The sequence below is a fragment of the Quercus suber genome, unplaced genomic scaffold, assembly GCF_002906115.3.
Source record: "Quercus suber isolate HL8 unplaced genomic scaffold, Cork oak 2.0 scaffold_15, whole genome shotgun sequence".
Classification (NCBI taxonomy): Eukaryota; Viridiplantae; Streptophyta; class Magnoliopsida; order Fagales; family Fagaceae; genus Quercus; species Quercus suber.
Window position 1 is genome coordinate 2,432,426 of NW_027069480.1, and position 22,151 is coordinate 2,454,576.

Here is a 22,151-nt window from a genome sequence, read left to right on the forward strand (position 1 = left end):
CTTAGGACCTTTTTGGCAGTAGTTAGTTTCCCCATAGGCTTGAATCCGAGTAAGGCATTGGTTTTGTCTAACACTAGGACCTTTTTTGCCAGTAGTTAGTTTCCCCATAGGCTTGAGTCCGAGGACCATGCAAGGCCTTGGCTCTATCTAACACTTAGGACCTTTTTGCAATAGTTAGTTTCCCCATAGGCTTGAGTCTGAGGACCATGCAAGGCCTTGGTTTTGTCTAACACTTAGAACCTTTTTCGCAGTAGTTAGTTTCCCCATAGGCTTGAGTCCAAGGACATGCAAGGCCTTGGTTCTGTCTAACACTTATGACCTTTTTTACAGTAGTTAGTTTCCCCAAAAGCTTGAGTCGAGGACCATGCAAGGCCTTGGTTCTGTCTAACACTTAGGACCTTTCTTGCAGTAGTTAGTTTCCCCAGAGGCTTGAGTCCGAGGACCATGCAAGGCCTTGGTTCTGTCTAACACTTAGGACCTTTTTTGCAATAGTTAGTTTCCCCATAGGCTTGAGTCCGAGGACCATGCAAGGCCTTGGTTCTGTCTAACACTTAGGACCTTTTTTGCAGTAGTTAGTTTCCCCATAGGCTTGAGTCCGAGGACCATGCAAGGCCTTCGTTCTATCTAACACTTAGGACCTTTCTTGCAGTAGTTAGTTTCCCTATTGGCTTGAGTCCGAGGACCATGCAAGGCCTTGATTCTGTCTAACATTTAGAACCTTTTTCGCAGTAGTTAGTTTCCTCATAGGCTTGAGTCCGAGGACTATGCAAGGCCTTGGTTCTGTCTAACACTTAGGACCTGTTTTGCAGTAGTTAGTTTCCCCATAAGCTTGAGTCCGAGGACCATGCAAGGCCTTGGTTCTATCTAACACTTAGGACCTTTCTTGCAGTAGTTAGTTTCCCCATAGGCTTGAGTCCGAGGACCATGTAAGGCCTTGGTTCTGTTTAACACTTAGGACCTTTCTTGCAGTAGTTAGTTTCCCCATAGGCTTGAATCCGAGGACCATGCAAGGCCTTGGTTCTGTCTAACACTTAGGACCTTTTTTGCAATAGTTAGTTTCCCCATAGGCTTGAGTCAGAGGACCATGCAAGGCCTTGGTTCTGTCTAACACTTAGGACCTTTTTTGCAGTAGTTAGTTTCCCCACAAGCTTGAGTCCGAGGACCATGCAAGGCCTTGATTCTGTCTAACACTTAGGACCTTTTTCGCAGTAGTTAGTTTCCCCATAGGCTTGAGTCCGAAGACCATGCAAAGCCTTGGTTCTGTCTAACACTTAGGACCTTTTTAGCAGTAGTTAGTTTCCCCATAGGCTTGAGTCCGAGGACCATGCAAGACCTTGGTTCTGTCTAACACTTAGGACCTTTTTCGCAGTAGTTAGTTTCCCCATAGGCTTGAGTCCGAGGATCATACAAGGCTTTGGTTCTGTCTAACACTTAGGACCTTTTTTGCAGTAGTTAGTTTCCCCATAGGCTTAAGTCCAAGGACCATGCAAGGTCTTGGTTCTATCTAACACTTAGGACCTTTTTTGCGGTAATTAGTTTCACTTAGAATGGCCTTCGAAACGGGAGCTACATAATCAAGAAAGGCTTAAAATCTGGATCAAAAGAAGCTTTTCATTAATAATAATATCTTTTCAGATTATTTACATTCCATGGGCGAGGTACAGGTTTTTCATCCAAATATTCTTAATAGTATGCGCTTATCCCTGCTATTGAGGTAATTCGGTAGGGCCCCTCCTAGTTTGGTCCCAGCTTCCCCCAGGAAGGGTTCTTGGCAGCCCCTACGACTTTCCTTAGCACCAAGTCCCCCGATGCTAGTGGTCTGAGCTTCACATTGGCGTCATATCTTTGCTTGAGTTTTTGTTGGTAATAGGCCAGCTGTACCATTGCTCGTTCTCTTCGTTCATCATCCAGGTCCAGGCTCCTCTCCAGCAGTTCGTCGTTGCTGTCTGGAGTGAAAGAGCTCATCCTTTGCGTTGGGAAGTTTGTCTCCAAGGGGATCACTGCCTCGGTACCATAAGTCATGGCAAAAGGTGTTTCCCCTGTTGTCCACTTGGGCGTAGTCCGGTACGTCTAGAGAACGTGGGGCAACTCCTCTACCCATCTTCCCTTGGTGTCAGCCAGTCTCTTCTTGAGCCCATTGACGATGACCTTGTTGACAGCCTTGGCTTATCCATTTCCTTGAGGGTAGGCCGGCGTTGAGTATCTGTTTGTGATCCCCAGTTCACAACAGTAACTTCTGAAGGCCTTGCTATCGAATTAGAGCCCATTATCCGAGATGAGGGTATGCGGGACACCGAATAGCGTGACAATGTTCCTCTAAAGGAATTTCTTTGCGGCCACGTCCCTGATGTTGGCTAGGGGCTCTGCCTCCACCCACTTGGTGAAGTAGTCCGTGGCCACCAAGAGATATCTCTTATTCCCTGACGCTTTGGGGAAAGGTCCTAAAATGTCCAAGCCCCACTGGGCAAACGGCTGTGGACTGGACAAAGGATTGAGGGCCCCTCTAGGCTGATGAATATTCGAGGCGAACCTTTGGCATTGGTCACACTTCTTAACATAGTTTAGGGCTTCCTTCTGCATTCTTGGCCACCAGTACCCTTACGGGATGGCTCGGTTGGATAGGGATCTTCCTCTCGTATGGCTCCCACAGATTCCCTCGTGCAGCTTTTCGAGCAGTAATTCTGCTGCTTCAGGGTAGACGCACAGTAGGCATGGTCCAAAGTATGAGCGCCTATACAATTTGTGATCCTCGGACATCCAGAACCGGGAAGCACTCCTTCGTATTTTCTCTGCCTCTGACTTCTCCTCGGGCAGAACATCGTCTTTTAAGAATCTCATTATGGGGTCCATCCAGCTGGGGCCCATTCCAACCTGATGGATGGGGATTGCTCCCCTTGCCACCTCACTCGCTTTCTCCAAGTGCTCCACAAATATGATCCGAGGCAGACTCGCGGCCGAGGAGATCGCGAGTGTGGCTAACGAGTCGGCGTGGTTGTTCCCACTCCTAGGAATGTAAGATAAGCTGAAGGGGCTGAACTCCGACTGCAAGCGCTTGACCTGGCTCAGGTACTCTTGCATTCTCAAGTCTTTGGCCTCCATCTCTCCCATTACCTGCCCTACCACAAAATTCGAGTCTGAGAATATCTCAACCGACTTTCCTCCCATCTTCTATACCATGACCATTCCTTGCAATAATGCCTCATACTCGGCCTCGTTGTTTGTGGCCGAGAATCCAAGCCTCAGGGACTTCTCTATGACATGATCTTCAGGGGATACTAAGACTAGTCCTACTCCTGACCCTCTTTGGTTTGCCGCGCCATCAACATATACTTTCCAACATGGTGACCTCGGGAAAGAGACTGCTCCAACTGGCTTCTCATCAAAGATCTTCCCCTCGGCCCCCACTTCCATAGTAGGCTCAGCGAACTCCGCCGTCAGTCTGCCAGAACCTGGCCCTTTATGGCGGTCCGAGGCATGTATTTAACGTCGAACGCCCCCAGGATGGTATTCCACTTCGCAATTCTTCCCGTATAATCGGCAGCCCGAAGTACGGACTTTAAGGGTAATTGGGTTAAGACGACCACCATGTGAGCCTAGAAATAATGGGGCAGCTTTCGCATAGCGTGGACCACAGCAAGTATGGCTTTCTCCAAGGGTAAGTACTTGACCTCGGCTTCATGCAATGACTTGCTAACGTAGTAGACTGGTTTTTGAACGCCACTGTCATCTCGTATCAGCACTAGGCTCACAGCATGGTGCGCCACGGCAATATATGCGTATAGGACCTCGTCGGCCTCCGGATTAGACATGATGGGTGGTCGGGCTAGGTATTCTTTGAGTTGCTGGAAGGACATGGCACATACTTCGGACCACTCAAATCTTTTCCACTTATTGATCAGGAGATAGAAGGGTCTGCACCTGTCAGCCAACCTGGAAATGAATCGATTTAGAGCCGCGATCATTCCAGCGAGCTTCTGGATCTCTTTAGGGTTCCGCGGAGGCCTTAGGTTTTGGATAGCCTTGATTTGGTCGGGGTCAACCTTGATCCCCCGGTGGGTAATGATGTAGCCTAAGAACTTGCCAGATCCCACGCCAAACGAGCACTTGGAAGCATTTAGTCGTAGCCTTGCTTTCTGAGGACGTCGAATATACAGCCGAGGTCCCCCAGATGCTCGGACACCAGTTTGCTCTTTACGAACATATCGTCAACATAGATCTCGATGTTTTTGCCCAACCACCGCCCGAACATTCTCGTCATCATCCTCTGATAAGTAGATCTAGCGTTGTTCAGGCCGAATGGCATTACCTTGTAATGGTAGTTCCTGATGGGTGTCACGAAGGCTGTCTTCTCCTGATCCTCCGAGGCTAGTGGGATCTGATGATAGCCCTGAAAGGCATCTAGGAACCTCATCCGAGGATGGCCTGCGGTCGCATCTACCAACTGGTCTATTCGTGGCATTGGGAAGGGGTCCTTTGGGCATGCTTTATTCAGGTCCATGAAGTCTACGCAAACCCTCCATTTTTCGCTTTTCTTTTTGACCACCACAGTGTTGGCCAACCACTCGGGGTAAAAAACTTCTTTAATAGCCCCCGCGCGCTTAAGCTTATTGACCTCCTCCCTAATTGTTTCGGCGTGCTCTTTTGACGGGCGTCGGGCTGGCTACTTCTTGGGGGTCACAAACGAGTTGACGTTAAGGTGGTGACAGATGAAGGATGGATCAATTCCTGGGGCATCGCAAGGATCCCATGCGAACACGTCAAGGTTCCTCTTGAGGAACTCAAGCAACTCCTCCTTCTCCCGGGGAGGCAGTTGGGTTCCGACCTGAAAGAACCTCTCCTGGTCGTCGTCAATGACCACTTTTTCTAAGCCTTTAAGTTTTGCTTCCTCGGGGACCGTATCAGCTGGTGCCACCGAGGTAATTAATTGCTATAAGTTTTTAGCCACGGTGGTCGAAGATTCCGTATCTTGTCGACGTGAGGTGGCCGCCACCATACACCGCCTTGCCGTTGACTGGCATCCTCAGATCTCGAGGACTCGGCCTCCTGACGGGAACTTCACCTTCTGTTGCAAGGAAGAGGCAACGCCTCCCAAGGTGTGGAGCCAAGGCCTTCCTACAATGGCAGTGTAGGGGGAGTACGTGTTCACTACTATAAAGTCCACCTCCACTACTTCCGGGCCGGTCTAGATGGGCAGCCTGATCACGCCCTCCGGGATGACTAGCTTCCCATCAAAGCTTATCAAGGGGGAGCTATAGGGCGACAGGTCCTCAGGCTTTAGCCCTAGCCCCTTATAAAGGTCGGGGTACATGACCTCAGCCGCGCTGCCACCATCCACTATCACCCTTATGACGTCGTAGTCCCCAATTCTGAGGGTGATCACCAAAGTATAGTTGTGGGGTTGGGTGGTCCCGTCCTTGTCCTTCTCAGAAAAAGTTAGGATCGGGTGAAAGCTTCTTCTGGCCCTCTTCGACTCGAACTGGGACTCCCTGGCGGGTACCTGGGTCGCAGACAGCACTCGCGAGGGGCGCGTGCCTGTTCTTCCTAGCACAGCCAGGATCACATTAATCGTTCCAGTGAGCTTTCTCATGGCAGTGTCCTTTTGTGGCTCCTGGTAGGTCTGGCCCTGATGGCCGCTGGAATGGTACAGGAGGTGCTTCAGCTTCCCCTCCCAGACTAACTAGTCCAGATAATTCCAGAGATTCCTGCAGTCCTCCGTAGCGTGCCTGTGGTCCTGGTGATATTGACAGTAATGGTCCTGATTACGCTTCTCAGGATCCCCCAACATTTTATTCGGCCACTTGAAGTACGGTTCGTTCTTGATCTTTTCCAGCACCCTGTGTACTGGTTCTCGGAACACAGTGCCGACAGCTTGGGCGTTTGTCACCTCAGATTGTCCCATGAAATCTCTCCTCGAACGGGTGTTGTTATACCAGTCCGATCTGGAATCCCTCCTCTCCTGACGGATAGCCTTCTCCTTCCCCTTGCCCTGTAGCAAGTCTTTCTCTACTCGTTTGTATTTGTCGATCCGATCCATTAACTGCCGCACGCTGGTGGCAGGCTTACTAGTTAAGGACTTCCTCAGGCGGTGCCCCATCGGGAGCCCGTTCTTGAATGTATTGATGGCAACATCATTGTACTTGCCGTCCAACTCGTTGTAAATCTCCCAATACTTGTCCGAGTAAGCCTTGAGGGTCTCGTCGTCGCGCATGGTCAAGGACAGCAACGCGCTCATGGGCCGAGGAGGTCTGTTGTTTGTAACAAAACGGGAACCAAAGGCCTGGGTCAACTGTCTATACGAGTCTACGACATTCATCCTCAAGCTGTTGAACCACCTCATTACCACAGGTCCCAAGCTGGATGGGAAGACTTTGCACATCAACGCCTCATTCTTAGAGTGGACGGCCATCTTCTGGTTGAACTGGCTCACGTGCTCCACGGGGTCCGTTTTGCCATTGTAAACGGTGAAGGTTGGCTGCTGGAACCGTTGAGGGAGCAATGCCTCTTCTATGCGACGCGTAAAGGGCGATCTAGAGAGCCGGTCCAGCACCCTGCTCATAGCGTCACTTCCTAAGCCCCTAGGGGTTGGGCTGCCACGCTTACGCCTCTGGTAGTGCTCATCCTCGTGGGAGAAAGTTTCGCTCGGGGGTGTTCTCGACCTTTGCCTGTAGTCGTCATCATTTTCGTTGTCAGAGGGTTAATCAGGGCTGGGCTCAGATTGCCTTCGCCGTGCATGGCACAGCTTTCTCTTCAAATCATCTATCTCTCGCTGCATGGCCACCTTACCGTCCTGTCTCTGGGATGCGTGACTCTTATCCTCTTACGATAGCGTGGCTGGGCCATTATCGTGCCTCTGGGGCACGCGGCCGCTTCTATGGGTGTGGCTTTCGCTAGTTTGTGAGGTATGCACACTTTCCTCTCGAAATCATCAGTTCTCCTCGTTTTAGTCATGCCCAGTGTCACCATAGTTATTCGGACATTGGGATCTAGCTGGTTTGTGCCGATGGGAACTCCTTTGGTGAGGGTCTGATCCTACCATGCCTAGCTGTTGTCCTTTCTGATGCACAAGCTCTTCCCACAGACGGCGTCAATTGTAAAGACCAAGTTCAGGCCTCCAGACGAGTTACAGGAGTGGACCCAAGCCCAGCTAGCCCTGCAATTAATTTGTAGAGAGCGGGGTCAAGAACTAGGCCCTAGTAAGGGGTGCAACGACTATGCGTGGTAGTTCTCAGATGAACGCGAACAATGATGCTCCTCGGCCTTTCTCTTAGGAGCTTCCAGTTCTTATGACTTCCTTCGTGATTGGTTACAATTACCCGTCTCCTTTCTCTCTACTTTTCTTCCTCTTTTCCTCCTCTCTTCCAAGAGGGGTCCCTTACATTATATACCCTTTTCCCTATTGATCTTAGCCCTACATTTGTTGAGCAACCGGGCCACTACTTGAGTACCTGTCCCATCAACCACCTCCCCATGCTTCCTGTGGGTTGCGGCAACCAAGGCAACACTGTTCTGTAATCCCCTCCTCATTAATGCGGCCAGGACGTTAGTTGTGGGCATTTAATGTGGAGGTGACAGCTCGTCTTGGACTTGCTCCTCCACCGTGCTCCCATTGTTGACGCGTGGCATTTGCTCTATCCTCCTCGGATATTCAAGAAGACCCCCCTTGATGGTGTGGTGCTTGTGTACTTCTATGGTCTTGGATGTCCGAGGACGGAGTCGTCCTCGAACCAGTTCCTTGGGGACTGGACTTCTTACTTTTATCCTCGGACACTACATGCATCCTCGGCATGGGCTTTTGGGCCTGGGTTGAAGTGGGCCGAGGCTGCCTGACTTTCTGACCCCACAGCTAGTTTTATGAATAAAGTTTTATAGTAAATCCATGCTTGATGCGCCTTTACCCATAGGAAGCATAGATTTACTACTAAATTGACATTGGTTAATTTGGAATTAAAGTTTTAGTTTCATATCATTAAAGTTTATTTTATTTGGTTTTGTGGATCTTTGTTTTGGTACTCATGTGGATGAACCACCCATCTCATTGAATAAATATGTCAAATGAGAAATTAAGTACGAGGGTGAGAGAGATCTAATAGCTCAAGAGTAAGAACTTGAGAATTTATTCCTATAAAGCTAAAGGTTTTGTGAAAGCTATTAATTTACAAGATCCATTAAGGTTTGACTCCCAATAAAAGTTATACTTTGCAAAATTTTGGCATATAGGTATCCCACTAATGGTATATAAAGATTCACCAACTTTGTTGTGCCATTTGGTTTTACTGGTCACATTGTTAATTGGTGTATATACCTTAAGATCAATGGGAGTAAATGCATTGTTTTTATGCCTAAATATGAATGACACACTACTTGGAAGTAGTGATTTGATTTTGTCATGTATGATATCCTATATGCTTTGAAGCTATAAGACAGGCATTATGGATAGATCTTAAGGTTGTCGATTTTATGATAAGACCTTTAAAGGTTTTTTAAAGATAACTCGGCTATAATTTTCTTCTCTAAGGACAATGATTGTGAAAGCCGAAATAAACATATCAACATAAAGTAACTCAGTCTAAGAGAGAATTTTAAGAAACTGAAAGTGTCCATTGAGTTAAAATTATTGAGCTAATATATATTAATTCCATAACTAAAGGTTTGCTGGCAAAGTAGTATAAAAGTCTTTTAGACATATGGAACTTGTTAGCTCATTTGGTTTTAATTTCTCTCTAATTATTCTATGTTGTGGACACATATTTGGTTGGTTTTGGAGAAGAAAATATATTAATTTTATTTTGTGTACAAAAATTATATTTATTAAGTCAGATATATTTGTGGAGATATATAAGAATGATATATCTGTGGGGATGTATTAAAGATGACCTGAATGGCTAATAGGTAGTCCATTCATAAAGAATTAATGGCTCGTAAAGTACTCACGTAAGGATTGCCATACATTATAATGCATGGAAGGAAATACTCATTATAATTAAGGGTATTAATGCCATGATTCATGTATTGGATTCTTTATTTGAGTGGGAGCATTTCACAACTAGTTGACATGAGTAAGATCATGGCCATGTTAAAGTTAATATCATTTATCAAGTAATTCAAATGTCAAGTGGGCCAAGTGGGAGAATGTAAGATTTTAAGAAAATTTATGTGGCCCACATTTAAATTATAAATTAAAACTCATGTCTTAAGGATTTTATTTGTGAAAGATGTTATGGTGAATAACAATTTCTAAGTAACTTTCAATTCATGTAACCTCTTTGCTTAATAAACACCTTGAACTTACAAGTTTTAAACTCCTTGATGGGAGGCGGGTTATGAAACAAATCTTAATTTAATAGGGTCTATAGTCTAGCCTCTATATATAGCCTGTCTCCTATGTAAGGTAAATGCCATAGACTAGAAGACACTTTTTATAGATACACTATCATATAGTGAGTCTTTATTTTCTCTAAACACTTAAACAACTATGACTAAAGATATTTTTATGTTTATTTATTTTCCACTGCAACTCTGAATTTTGCTTGCATAATTTTGGTTTCAGAGTGAGTAAATATATATGAGTTCTAGTTAATTTAATTGCTAAAGTTTTTTGTAACCACATAAAAAATCAGCAGTTTATTCTGATTACATTAAAAATTAATTAATGTCTTAACCTAATAATAATGAGTAATTATGAAGGCCATAAGTTTGAAATATTACAGCATCTCTCACCAAAAAAAAAAAAAAGTGACTAGATACACCTATGGTAGTGTCAAGTTAGAATTTGGTATCAACTTTCCAACCTGTCTAATGGGTCCTAGTTAAAAATATTACACAACAGAAAAATCTGAAAATTCTTTGAACTTGTCTCTCGCTTGTCATGTCATGGACTTTTGGTTTTGTATGTTTGGCTATATTCAATGGTTTTAGCAAGCAAGTCCTTTAGTCATAAACTACGGCTATAATTTGTTAGGACATATGTGAAAATTGTTAGAAACATATATGATGTAAATTTGTTAATTTTTTGACAAAACACACTTTATTTGTAATTGAGTAGATCTAGGATAGGTTTAATACTTCAAGAAACAAGTGTTCAAGTTTAGTATTGAAATCATGCAAGTCTGACCAAGAAACAAGTGAAGAAGTGTTGTTCATTAAAGTTCAACAGCAGTCTCGACAGAATCATTTCTATCGAGATTTAATGTTAAAGCTCAACAGAAGCTGTATCTGTCGAGAATTATGAAATTAGAATTATCAGATCTGATTTCACGCATATCCATGAGTATTTGTATAGAACCCTAGACATATATAAGGATTATTTTAAGGGTCGTCACCTGGGATGCAACTTGATGCAAAGTGATTATACATGCATATTGTGATCAGAGACAATTTGTCACAGTTCATCATATTCTCTCTAGAAGCTATTGTGTCTTTGCACTAAGGGTTTTATAACCAAGAAGCTTTTTGATCTTCATTGTTGGATGAACTGAAAAACTTTGCAACCAATATCTTCCTCAAGTTGGTGTGTTAGTCACGTACTGGGATCCGTGCATCATTGGTTAGTCACGTACTAAGAGTCGTGCATTAAACGGAGAGATTGCCGCTACATCACAAGTCCAATTGAGTATTAGGGTAAGAGTTCAACTATAAGTTGATATTAAGTACTAGAATTCATTTTACTTGTAACCATTTGTTTTTTATAATAGTGGATTCTCAAAAGTGGAGACCTTAAATTCACCAAGTGGGGTTTTGCCTCGGTGGTTTTCTCCATTCGTAAACAAATCACCTGAGTCAAATTTATTTTTCGCTGCATTTAACTTAGTTGGTAATTTGTTTGTGCTACCTTACTTATTACATGTAATTGAATTTAATTAATTCATTTGAATAATTAATTAATTAATTTGCCAAAAGGGGTCAATACATTTTTGACCTATCATAATTAACATTTTTTTGATGAAATTGTAGGTCGGATTCAATATTAATGTTAGTACACAATAGATATAGGTGAAGCGACAGCAATGACAATAATATCAAAGAAATAAATGACAAATACACGTCAATCATTTTCAACATTTTGCAAAACATGGCATACGTTTTATTTTGCATTGATGGTGATTTGTTATGCCCTAAGCCCTAAAATCACAATTCACAGCTAATAAACCAAGGGTTGATTTCACCTAACAACATCAAATCAGCAACAACCAAATCAAATGAAAAAAAAATACCTTAAATCACTATGAGTGCCTTAATTAAATCACAATCATTTTCAACACTCTGCTGCCCTTGCATGCTACATTTAATACTAACAATGTTTTGCATTTAACATAACATGGGATTTGAAATCGTCTAACACCATCAAGTCAACAACAATATTAAACCAGACATGAAAAACCCACCTAAGTCGATCACATTGATGTTCCACATTTTTAACCCATTGGCATGTTTCTTTTTGTTCCCTGATCATGATAAATTTTATTAACATGACATGCCATGACCTCAATTAATTAATTTCATTTAACAACATCAACTTATCATCATCAACAACAAAAAAATATTCTTAAAAAAACAACAATAAAATTAGCCTAAAAAAGGTAAGTGTATTTAATATATCTACTATTTAGTGCATCTTTTTCTCATTTTTTTGGCGATATTGTTAAGCAAAAACAAGTAAAAGAAGGGGATGATGTTTATTATATTCTTCCATTCACTTACTTTGCTTTAAAAAAATAGCAAACAAAATTTTTTATGGTCCCATATAATAATTTAGTTTTTGTTTATTTAAAATCTAATATACATTCTTTCATATTATATAACACTAGTGTGCAATCCCGTGTATATGCACGGATACAATTAAAAACAATTATAATTATACAGTTCAAATTATACTTTTTTTAGAAGAAATTATAATTATACAGTTCAATTTTTAAACTCTTCAATTTTTGTACTCAATAATTCACTTGCTACAAAAATTAAAAATTAAATGAACACGTGGCGAAAAATTGGACTCCAATTAAAATCCAATTTATAATATAATTGAATGTGGACTCTTCCATTTTTACACTCAATAATTTACTTGAGACAAAATTAAAAATTAAATGGGATACATGACGCAAAATTGAGAATTTAATTAAAATCTAATTGAATTTTCTCTGAACTTTAACTGTTAATATATATAGATAGATATAAAAGTCATGGTATATTACAAATGACTTATAAACTTGAATTCTTTTTAGTTATACAAAAAAAAAAGTTCATAAATATAAAATCATTCAAAAAAAATTTTTATGGTTTATTTATATTGGACTCCTCATTTTCTACATTAAATTAACTCATTTGGCACAAAAATTAAAAAACTTAGATTATATCGAACACATGGCGCAAAATTAAACTTTAATTGAAATCCAACTTTTACACCAAATTAACTTATTTGGCACAAAAAGTAAAAAAACCTAGATTAGATGGGACACATTGCACAAAATTAGACTCTAATTAAATTTCAATTCGAAATCTGATTAAATTTTCTCTCAACTTTACCTATTAATAATCCAAACCACCCCTGTTGGCATGGTGCGTTGGTAAAAGTACCGAACTAGCATCATGTGATGCTTGCAGGGGTGTGATGATTCAAGTCATACACTTCAGCCAAAAAAAAAAAAATGTTGTGTTGTGACATGGATAACCCTAACATACCTAGGGTACCCCACACCATGTTGAATTTGGGTTTAAGCGGATAGGGTCAGTGACCACACGCGCAAAACCCTTTTTTTCCATTTAAAAAAGAAGACCTAATAATCGAAATTGTAAAAAAATTTTAATAGATGAAAACAAAATCCAAAAATATTGTGAAAAGATTAAAATGTTGATGTTTAATAATAAATAATAAATAATAAAATATGGAACTAAAAATATATATTAATAATTTTAATGGTGTATATAATAATTCACTCTACACAATAAACAATTTTGTCTCAAAAAGTATTAAAGTTTAATCAAGTTAAAGTATTTTTATAAAATGCCATATAGAAAACTTTTTATTTTTTATTTTTTATAATTTGATAGTTGGGATAGGGTGGTTTGAACTCTGATTAAAAAAAAAAAAAAAAAACATTTCATATATGATTTTATATACATTCTAGTTTCTATTATATAAAACATATATTTTTATCTAGAAAAAACTTTTGTTTACAGTTATGTTAACTATTCATTTCCCTGCTTTGATTTTTTTTTTTTTTATTGAAACGGTAGTTTATTTCAGGAAAAAATAAAATAAAATTCAGAATTTACAATGGATTGGCATTGGATAATATATGGACACTCTTCTATCCATATTTGAGTGCCCCCTATTCCAACAGAAGCAGCCACTAACACCCTGACAGCCATATTACAAGATTTGCTATTTACATTAAAAGAAATATGGTAAAAATAATTACAAAAATGACAGATATCCTCCACAATAGTGCCAAAATCTGTTAAGCTTGGATTTGTAGAAGCTACTTCAATGAAACAACAGCTTATCCTCACCTTCAACAATTAATATGTAAAATCCCAAATCCCATGCCCAAAAGCAAAAAGGAAATGGATAAGCTTCTTCAAAGGGCTCAACCATTCGCATATGACTTGGAGCCGTTACCAAGTCATCATGATTTCTAACTACCATATCAAGGCTCACAATCTGGTCTTTAGATGAACTATAAATCGTCATATTCAATTTATAGATTTCTGGTGGTGGTTTGTGCTGCGCCTCCTGATGTCTACTTATATTTTGCCATTGAAGATGCTAAAATAAATTAAAAGTTACTTTAGCAATCAAAACACAAAAAAGCAAGCTACATCAAAGGTGCTAAATATATATATATATATATATAATTTAGCAACCAAGCTACAGTAAAGTCTTTCTAAGAGACTTTACTGTACCTCCAAAGTTATAAAAAATATATATTATTTTAATGTGTTGACGGTTATGGTAAGTTTATTGTATTTGATATATTATTTTATTATGTTATTTATATTATTTTAATGTGTTGAGTGCAAAATAAAACTTGTGATATTGAGTAGATTATAAAGTGAGGTATTAATTTAAAATAGATAAAGGAGTGCTTTAAGTTGCTAAAAAGATATTTTGTAAACCGTTCTATGGAAAAAAAAAAGTAAAAAAAAAAATCATAACAATAAAATAATGGATTTAGCTTGCTGTCAATATTTTTTTAATTAGACATGTCCTTTTATTTTAAATATATATGGTAATAAGTTTTAATTTCTACATTTTATTTAGCCAATAAATAATATGATAGTTTCTCTTTAAAATAAAAAAAGATTCTATTAAAAAAAAAAAAAAGTACATGTAAGCCAAACTCTAAAATAATAATAATAAAAGCATTAATGCTAACATGGACATGACGTGCCATATGACTCAACTCAATTTCATCCAACGACATGACGTCAACCACATTGACAATAAAATAGAAATTTAAAACGCGCCCAAAGTCACTGTCGTTTACGAAGTTTTACACTCATTTGCGAAGTTTCTCTGAAGTCTGTAAGGAAATATTTGCAACTATTGGCTTCTGTGAGAACTTTCATCAAACACTTTGCGTGCGCGTACCGTTCCAATGGAGAAGGCACTGGCTTCTGCTAGTCTTCCTTTCAAGCTTCTTCTCTCGTGCCCCTCAGGTCTTTCACCACCACAGGTTCTCTAAATTCCCATCCTCTTAAAGCATCTATACGTGTAATTATGTTATAACTAGACATAATTTTTTTTTTCTTTGAATGTGCAAAAGGTGTCTGTGGCTTTTGATGTAGCATACGATCGGATTCTCCACCAGGACATTGAATTGGAAAATTCCATTTCTGAGGTGACCCTTAATTTTTTTTTTTTTAATTTACATTTTTTTTTCTTTTAATGAAAAGTTCAAAATTTAGTACATTATTTCATTGGATAAAGTTGTTGATTTAGCAAAACTAGTCAATTTTGGGAAATTGAATCAGTAACTGTGTTTAACATTTGATTTTATACGTGCCCATTTGATTCTGATAGAACTTAAATGAGCTATTTGTTATCTGTTACATTATTATGTTAGACCCTATTCAAACTAAAAAGGCCTTAATTGGATTTCCATGGAAATAAAAACACCTCTATAGACTATAGCTGGAGCTTTTGACTGTTATTTACTAATTCATTTATTTTTGTTTAGATATGGGATCAGAAGGTTCAGGACAACAAGTCATTATACAATGGAACAAAGTTCCGGGTACGTGGATAATAGCTAGATTCTGTTTTTGGGTATAAGTTCTAGGCATACTCATTTTTTAGTATTTATGTAATTGGATGGTGACTATATTTTGTTGTCAGTACCTAGGCTATAACTCTGAAATTCTTGTATCTAGAACTTTATTTCATGGACTGTGTATTGAAAAAAAAAAAAAAATTTTGATTGCGTAGTTTTAATTGAAGAAGCATTTGATGCCAGTGCCATCAGTTCTGTTGAGGACATGTGGTGCGTTATAGAACAGAACTTTAGTGCATGTATTTTATTTTGGTAGATTTCTTATAATTAGCATATCTTATTAATTGTTTATTTGTTTTGTTAAAAATTATACAGTATGGGGGACATAATTTGCTTTGTGGTGATGGATCTAATCAGGATTCTCATGTATGTCTCCACCTTGGTTTGACAGATTATAGGTCTCTTTCTCTCTCTCTCTCTCTCTCTCTCTCTCTCTCTCTCTCTCTCTCTCTGTGGGTGGCCATGTGTGTGGAGGTGCATGGCTGCATGCACTTAAGTGTCCTAATAAAATAAAACCTCAATGGGTTGGCTAAGTGGTTCCTAAGACCACATGATATCCATACGATCCTGAGTTCGAAATTTCTTGCTAGCATCTTAGGGCCACCCCCAAGGGGTTCCTCCAAGTAATAACTTGGTGTGTAGGAGACAAGGGGATTGCTTACGCTTGAGGGAATAGTTAGACACTCGAAGAAGTCTGGATACCCTCATTTATAAATAAATAAATAAGTGTCCTGATAAATATAAGACATGGTGATAAATAATACTTTTTTTCTTTTTTTTTTCCCTGTTGAATGAATTTAGATGCAATACCCTTCATATTTTATATTGTCTTCACAGTTGTTAGCTTTTAAAGTAATATCTCTAGTTTTAAATTTCCTTTTTCCTTTTATTTAGCTTCTGGTAATTACTGCTGGTGGCCTTCGGTGGCCATTATTTTAGTAGTTTCCACATTTGTATGACTTGGTAGTTGGTACTAGACCAGCCTGCCATAGCATTTAGCAAGTTGGTCGTCTAGCATACATGCTGTGATGCTTAAAACTATTATCAGTAATAAACAAGGAGGGAATATTTGGCGCCCTTCTTGAGCATCCCTCAGTTCATGATCAGAGGAAGTGAGTTTGGGGTACCTGGCAACCTTCTGCTACTAAAATGCAGGGGCATTTTTTATTTTCTATATGAACTTAAAAATTCGTTTGCACAATTCCTTGTGCTTAATGCTGCTATGGGTCTTATTAATGACATTTATCTGACAAAAGAATTTTTGACCTTTTTCTAGCATATTTGAAATAACAACTGCTAAATTTGGCATGAAATAGAATGCATTACAGCCCTTGGGAACCCTTATATGCAGACACTAGATTGGACTTATTATTTCTGATTGATTTTTTTTATCTTGTTTAATTTCTAGAACTAATTTTTTACTTGTTTATATATAATTGGTTAAGACTTATCTCCTTTCCTACTTGGTTCAGAACTTTATTTAAAGGGCCCTAAGTTCAGTATTGGTACAATTTTGCTTGATTAATAAAATTTCTGTTGGTTTTTTTTTTAATGGTGGTGCTGATTCCAAGCAACCATAGGTACGAATTCCTAGGTTTTATTTTCTTTTCCCACTTGGTGTTGTTGCCAAGCAACCCTAGATGTTAATTCCTAGGTTTATTTTACTTTTTCTGTTTTTGTGCTGCATCAAGTTTGACATCAAAGCCCTGTGTCCTACATCAATTGTGGTATCAGAGCCCTTTGTCTCGTTTCAATAGAAATGTAAGTTGGCAGGCAATAGGAATTTCTAGTTTGAAATGTGTATTTCAACTTATGGATGCTTATGTATGACCCATGATATGATGAACTTTAATTGAATAATGCAAAGCACTATCTGAGACTTGAAGGCTATCTTTTGATCAGAAAGAAGTAAAAAAAAAAAATGGTCTTCTAACCACCAAATAGAAAACTCAATCGATAATTGGTATGGAGATGTTATCATCAAAATGATGAGCAATTACTATTCTATTATTTATCCTCTGCATATTCTCAAAATAAATACAGTATTGGTTTCTCAATATCCATATTCTACAGTAGTAAGTTTCTGCAGCATTTTGATTGAATTCTCTTGATCCATATTATTTCTCATTGCATTCATCTCAAAATAATGGTTCTCTTTTATCTATGTGTTTCCAGGACTTTTATGGGGACAAACTTGAATCCTCAGTGGGAAAAGTTCTTGGTTCCATCAGAAGGTATATTAACTTATATTTGAAATTTTGATATGCTGACCGGAGTTTTTCCATTTTATCTCATATGCTTCTACTGAATTCATGCTGCACAGAATTACCAACAAATTTTCTGTAGCTATTCAACTTGCATCCTTCAGCTCCCTGGGACTTCAAGCCATTTTTTATGTCATCACGTGCAGCATGAATCAAGTGGTTGAACTTATAGACTATTTAGGAAATAATGCAAGAAACTAAACATGGATATACACATATTATCTTTAGCTATTGAAACTTCTAGACATTAGGCTCAAGTTTATTTGAGTTATGATAATGCATAATATTTGGCAGATAAAATCAACTCAGATAACTTAGTAGAAATGCCTTAATATTTTAGTGTGTATTGATGTAATTCATTTCTGTTAGCGTCTGTAAATTTTTCTTTTTTTGTAGATGACTCTATACGCTGTCAACACACCTCAAGTCCACTGGGTAATGGTGCAATAGTGGAGACATCTGACAGAAAAATAATTGTGTTGCAAAGAAGTACTAATGTTGGGGAATTTCCTGGACACTATGTTTTCCCAGGGGGCCATCCAGAGGTATTGAATATGGAATATTAAAATTGAAGTGCTCTCTCCTTTCAGTAGATGGGGAAAGTTAATTCCACAGCATATGTTTAATCTCAATTTGTCTGTTTTGATTTCAGTGCATTTCTATATTTGCAATATGTTATCCAGTTATTCACATACAGTATTTTAGCCAATGAACTCTAGCTTAAATAGCACTTCCTCCTCACACAATAATGGGATAGGAGGTGAGGTCATGGGTCCAAGATCCATAGGATGTGTGTGTATACGAAAAAAAAGTCACAAGCAGTACTTTATAATTCATTATTTAATGGTTATAAAAAAATTCTTGCTCTTCTCTATCCTCTTGCAGAAAAATAAAATAATATTTGACTAATCCAGACTTAATGGTGCATCTTCTGATGGTTGACAGCCCCAGGAAATTGGAATTACATCCCATCAGTATGGCAAGGACTTGACAGGCTCTGAGCTTTTTAACAAAAAGGTTTCTCAGGAGATGTTTGACAGCATTATCCGTGAAGTAGTTGAAGAAATTGGAGTACCTGCATCAACCCTTGTAAGTTTCAGTATCTTAGTTGTAATAGAATTTCTTCTTCTTGCTTACGTCATAGTTATTTCAGTACAAGTATCATTTTGGTTAACAGGGTTAATTTCTGCACTGTAGTTGATGTTAATTATGAGTGCTCATGAAGTGGTTTGATAGGTTGTTGAAATATTCCCTCTGCCTGGGTTTTATTTTTGATCTTCAATGTAAAATATCTGATATTAATCTTTTGTTTCTCATGCAGTGCAATACTGTTTTCATTGGTATATCCCGTAGGGAGTTGAATGTTAGACCAACCGCATTTTTCTCCATCAAATGCAGTCTGGAGTCAAAGGAAATTCAACAATTGTATTTGAGTGCACAAGATGGCTATGAGTCAACTCAACTCTATGCAGTTTCATTGGTTAGTTCAAATTTAATTTTCTTGGGGTGACAACTTATGGTTCATTTGTAAAAGATCAACTTGGGGTGACAACTTATGGTGAGAGACGTATGGATTGTATAGGTGTATAGGTTTGAATGGATGTGGTAAAAATATTCATCCTGATGGAAGCATGGGACACAGTGCTTATGCAATGGTTGTGGGGGACTTGGGAGGGGGCATTACTGTGGTACCTATATAAGGCTGTTATATAAGTCATGGTTCTGGTAGTTACTTAAGGTTCTTTTTTCTTCTTTTTTTTTGGGGGGCGGGGGGGAATAATTTGTTCTTTTATGTTTGTGTGTGCATGGAGAGAGAGAGAGAGAGAGAGAGCACTTTTGTGCAGGGGTATATAGGGGGGGGGGGGGGACTTTGCGCTGGAATAACAACTTCTTGCTTTGTACGATATTGTAGATGCTTGATTGATTTCATTCATTTATTTAGACTAAGGTTTAAGTACTCATCAGTTTTCCTATATACCAGAGCGAGTTAGAGAATATGACATCAAAAATGCCTGGCTGCCATCAAGGTGGATTTGCTCTTTACAAGTTGATGGTAGAATCTCTGAAGAATACTTGATGAAAGTTCATAACTGCTGATCAATCAAATTTGTCAACTTGTGATGTCACAATAGCTTTTAAGCAAAAATTTTGTGCCTTTAGTCTTTACTTTATTATTCATACAAAAACAAACCGTATGTTCTTTCCTTAGATCTACTTCATATGTAACAACACATTGTTATGCAGATTAATATTTAAATGGTGACATTCGGGGTGATGTTCAGGGTTTGAACACCCTCCCCCTCTTACAATGTATTAAAAAAATGAAGTATCAATGATTGGTCACTTTCTTTTGAAGCTAGATATAATTGGTGGATGGTCCATCAGTTATTTTGGATCCTATCCATTCATTTAAATGCAAAAATCAAGATACTCTTCTTCTCACACAGTGGCCACTGAATGCTATTCAAGAATGCTTGAATTTTGCTTCAAAAATAATTTTCCTTGGGACCCATATCATAGATGATAATGTGTTGATTTCCATCTAAAGCACTAAATCTTATTGGTTGTGGTTCAGTTTGATTGCAGTTTTTGGTCATAAAGCGACTTAATCCCTAAATGTCGTTTTGCATTGAGTGCTCTTGAATTAGAGATTCTTTGGCATGCACACCTGGAACACTGCAACAAATTATATTGCTAAATATCTTTTGATATTCTGTAACACACTAATTTGATATTCTGTAACACACTAATTTGACTAATTTGATGATGTGAAAATCCAAATAAAACACTATGGGACTATTTTCATGTTGCTGGGAGTTGATCATGGAAAATCAAGAGTCTGGAAGAGTTACTGCTTTCATCAAGGAAAGTATCACTTTTAGACTAAATGGTTCTTGATTCATATTTTATTTTGTGTAATTATAAACTTATTTCAATTTCTTGACAAGATTCTTTGATAGTTTCTATATGTAGGTCTCCTTTGAAGTATGCCAACTGTCTGTCAAGTAATTTGTATGTCTGTTATTATGAGAAACACAACCTAATCATGAAAAAAAATAGCCAACATTAAACCTCCCCCTTATTTTAAATGAATAACAAATATAGGGAACATGCTTTTGTAAGCAGTAGTTTGCTGTGAAGATCTTTAATATAAACTTTGAAATTTCACCTAATGGATATTAGTTAAGGATCACGGATTTCAGCATGAAGAAAGGAATGTTGATTAGTTAACTAGTTGGTATATTAGGAAATTTATGGATTGGATTTTTAACACCACTTAATATGAAGCTTAAGAGAAATCATCAAGGAAATTTATTTTCTTAAGATATTCTTCAGATTGATGCATAAAATTATGGAATCCATCCTTCTCTCTCTCTCTCTCTCTCTCTCTCTCATGATGAATATGAAATCCACTTATTTCTGTGGTCAAGGCCTGCACTACAAACCATCTTCTTTCATATAATTCTGACCAAGTCTAGGGGGGATGTCTAATGTAGAAACTTCCAAATAGTCTGTCCAAGTGGGTTTTAGGATTGTTGAGAACTACGCAATGGTTAGTATTGGTCACAAGGGATACATCAGATAATGTTTGAAAATGTAGCTATATGATATTATATTTGCTTGACTTTGAGAACAGCCAAAGAGGATGATTAGTCTTAAGTAATCACATGTTTACTGTACTTTTATGTGGATTATTGAGTGTTTGCACAGTCCACTCAACAAACAGAGATCAACTCACTCTTTGTTGCAGTAATCGCATTGTCTTTGATTTAAGTGTAACATATTAGATGAAACATTTAATACATTTTAATGAGATTTAATTGGAAGTGAAAGTTCTGTTTGAACTGTGATCTGTCATATGTAATGTTTTGTTTTCTTGTTCGTAGTTACCCTATAGAAATTTAGCTTACATGTAAAGTGAAGAAAGATACTTCCACCTGCTCATGTTAAGTAAGACTTCAATTAGGTGATGCAAGTCAAAGTTTTCTTTTTCAAAAAGAGTTGGTGGGGTCAATGGAGGACAAAGTTAAGAAAAGAGGTAAGACCTTGTGCTACAATTATCATGTCTCAGTCTCCCACTTTCTACTTTGCCAAATCTTATATTTGTTGCTCTAGTTTCTTTCCACAACTTGGTTTTGTTTTCTGGTTTTTTTCCTGTGCATTCTAAGACTTCTTCAGGTAAATCTATAAAAACTATCAGAGTACCAAGTTTAGTGACCTCTATTTGATCACTCTCTACCTCATTAATTGACTCCTAATTGGAAGTCATTAGTGGACTGATTGCCTATCATCCAGAAAGCTCAGTCATGGCTATATTTTTTACTGGTATCATCTAAACCCACCAAAAACAAAAGGCACAACCTAAACTGTTTTCCCTTCCCCCATATTAAACATCGTGCTTGGCCCATTGATGAGATAGGCCCACGCACCTACCCGATTGATGCCTTGTGAGATATCACCATCATACGTATATTTAAAGAACTTTGCCACACTTGAGCCTTGGACCTTTTTAGCTGGTACTAGCGTTTAAATTATTGGGATACATACAAATGCAATAGTCGGTTTGGGCACATTAGACTGCCTTTTTAGAAGATTACTATTAAAAACTATTGGTGCT

At 38.5% G+C, this 22,151-nt stretch overlaps 2 protein-coding genes across 2 annotated transcripts; one reads left to right on the forward strand and one right to left on the reverse strand.

Annotated features, from left to right (window-relative positions):
• Window positions 1-5,677: 5,677 nt before the first annotated feature.
• Window positions 5,678-6,556, reverse strand: LOC112002168 (uncharacterized). The gene has a single exon (XM_024034325.2). It carries the CDS (start codon window positions 6,554-6,556, stop codon window positions 5,678-5,680), a length of 879 nt encoding a protein of 292 aa, XP_023890093.2.
• A 7,917-nt stretch (window positions 6,557-14,473) lies between these two features.
• On the forward strand, window positions 14,474-19,888 carry LOC112002202 (nudix hydrolase 9). The gene is made up of 9 exons (XM_024034357.2): window positions 14,474-14,672; window positions 14,763-14,837; window positions 15,177-15,233; window positions 15,585-15,667; window positions 17,445-17,503; window positions 17,930-18,078; window positions 18,479-18,622; window positions 18,855-19,013; window positions 19,515-19,888. The coding sequence occupies exons 1-9, from the start codon at window positions 14,595-14,597 to the stop codon at window positions 19,608-19,610; spliced, it is 900 nt and encodes a 299-aa protein (XP_023890125.1). The 5' UTR covers window positions 14,474-14,594; the 3' UTR covers window positions 19,611-19,888.
• Window positions 19,889-22,151: the final 2,263 nt, after the last annotated feature.

What these genes read in the sequence shown, in the direction of transcription:
- LOC112002168 (XM_024034325.2), bottom strand. Translation starts at nt 6,556, where the DNA reads ATGAGCAGGGTGCTGGACCGGCTCTCTAGATCGCCCTTTACGCGTCGC.
- LOC112002202 (XM_024034357.2), top strand. Translation starts at nt 14,595, where the DNA reads ATGGAGAAGGCACTGGCTTCTGCTAGTCTTCCTTTCAAGCTTCTTCTC. An exon ending in CAGGTCTTTCACCACCACAG is followed by an intron (nt 14,673 to 14,762) that starts GTTCTCTAAATT and finishes AATGTGCAAAAG; the next exon opens with GTGTCTGTGGCTTTTGATGT. An exon ending in GTTCTTGGTTCCATCAGAAG is followed by an intron (nt 17,504 to 17,929) that starts GTATATTAACTT and finishes CTTTTTTTGTAG; the next exon opens with ATGACTCTATACGCTGTCAA.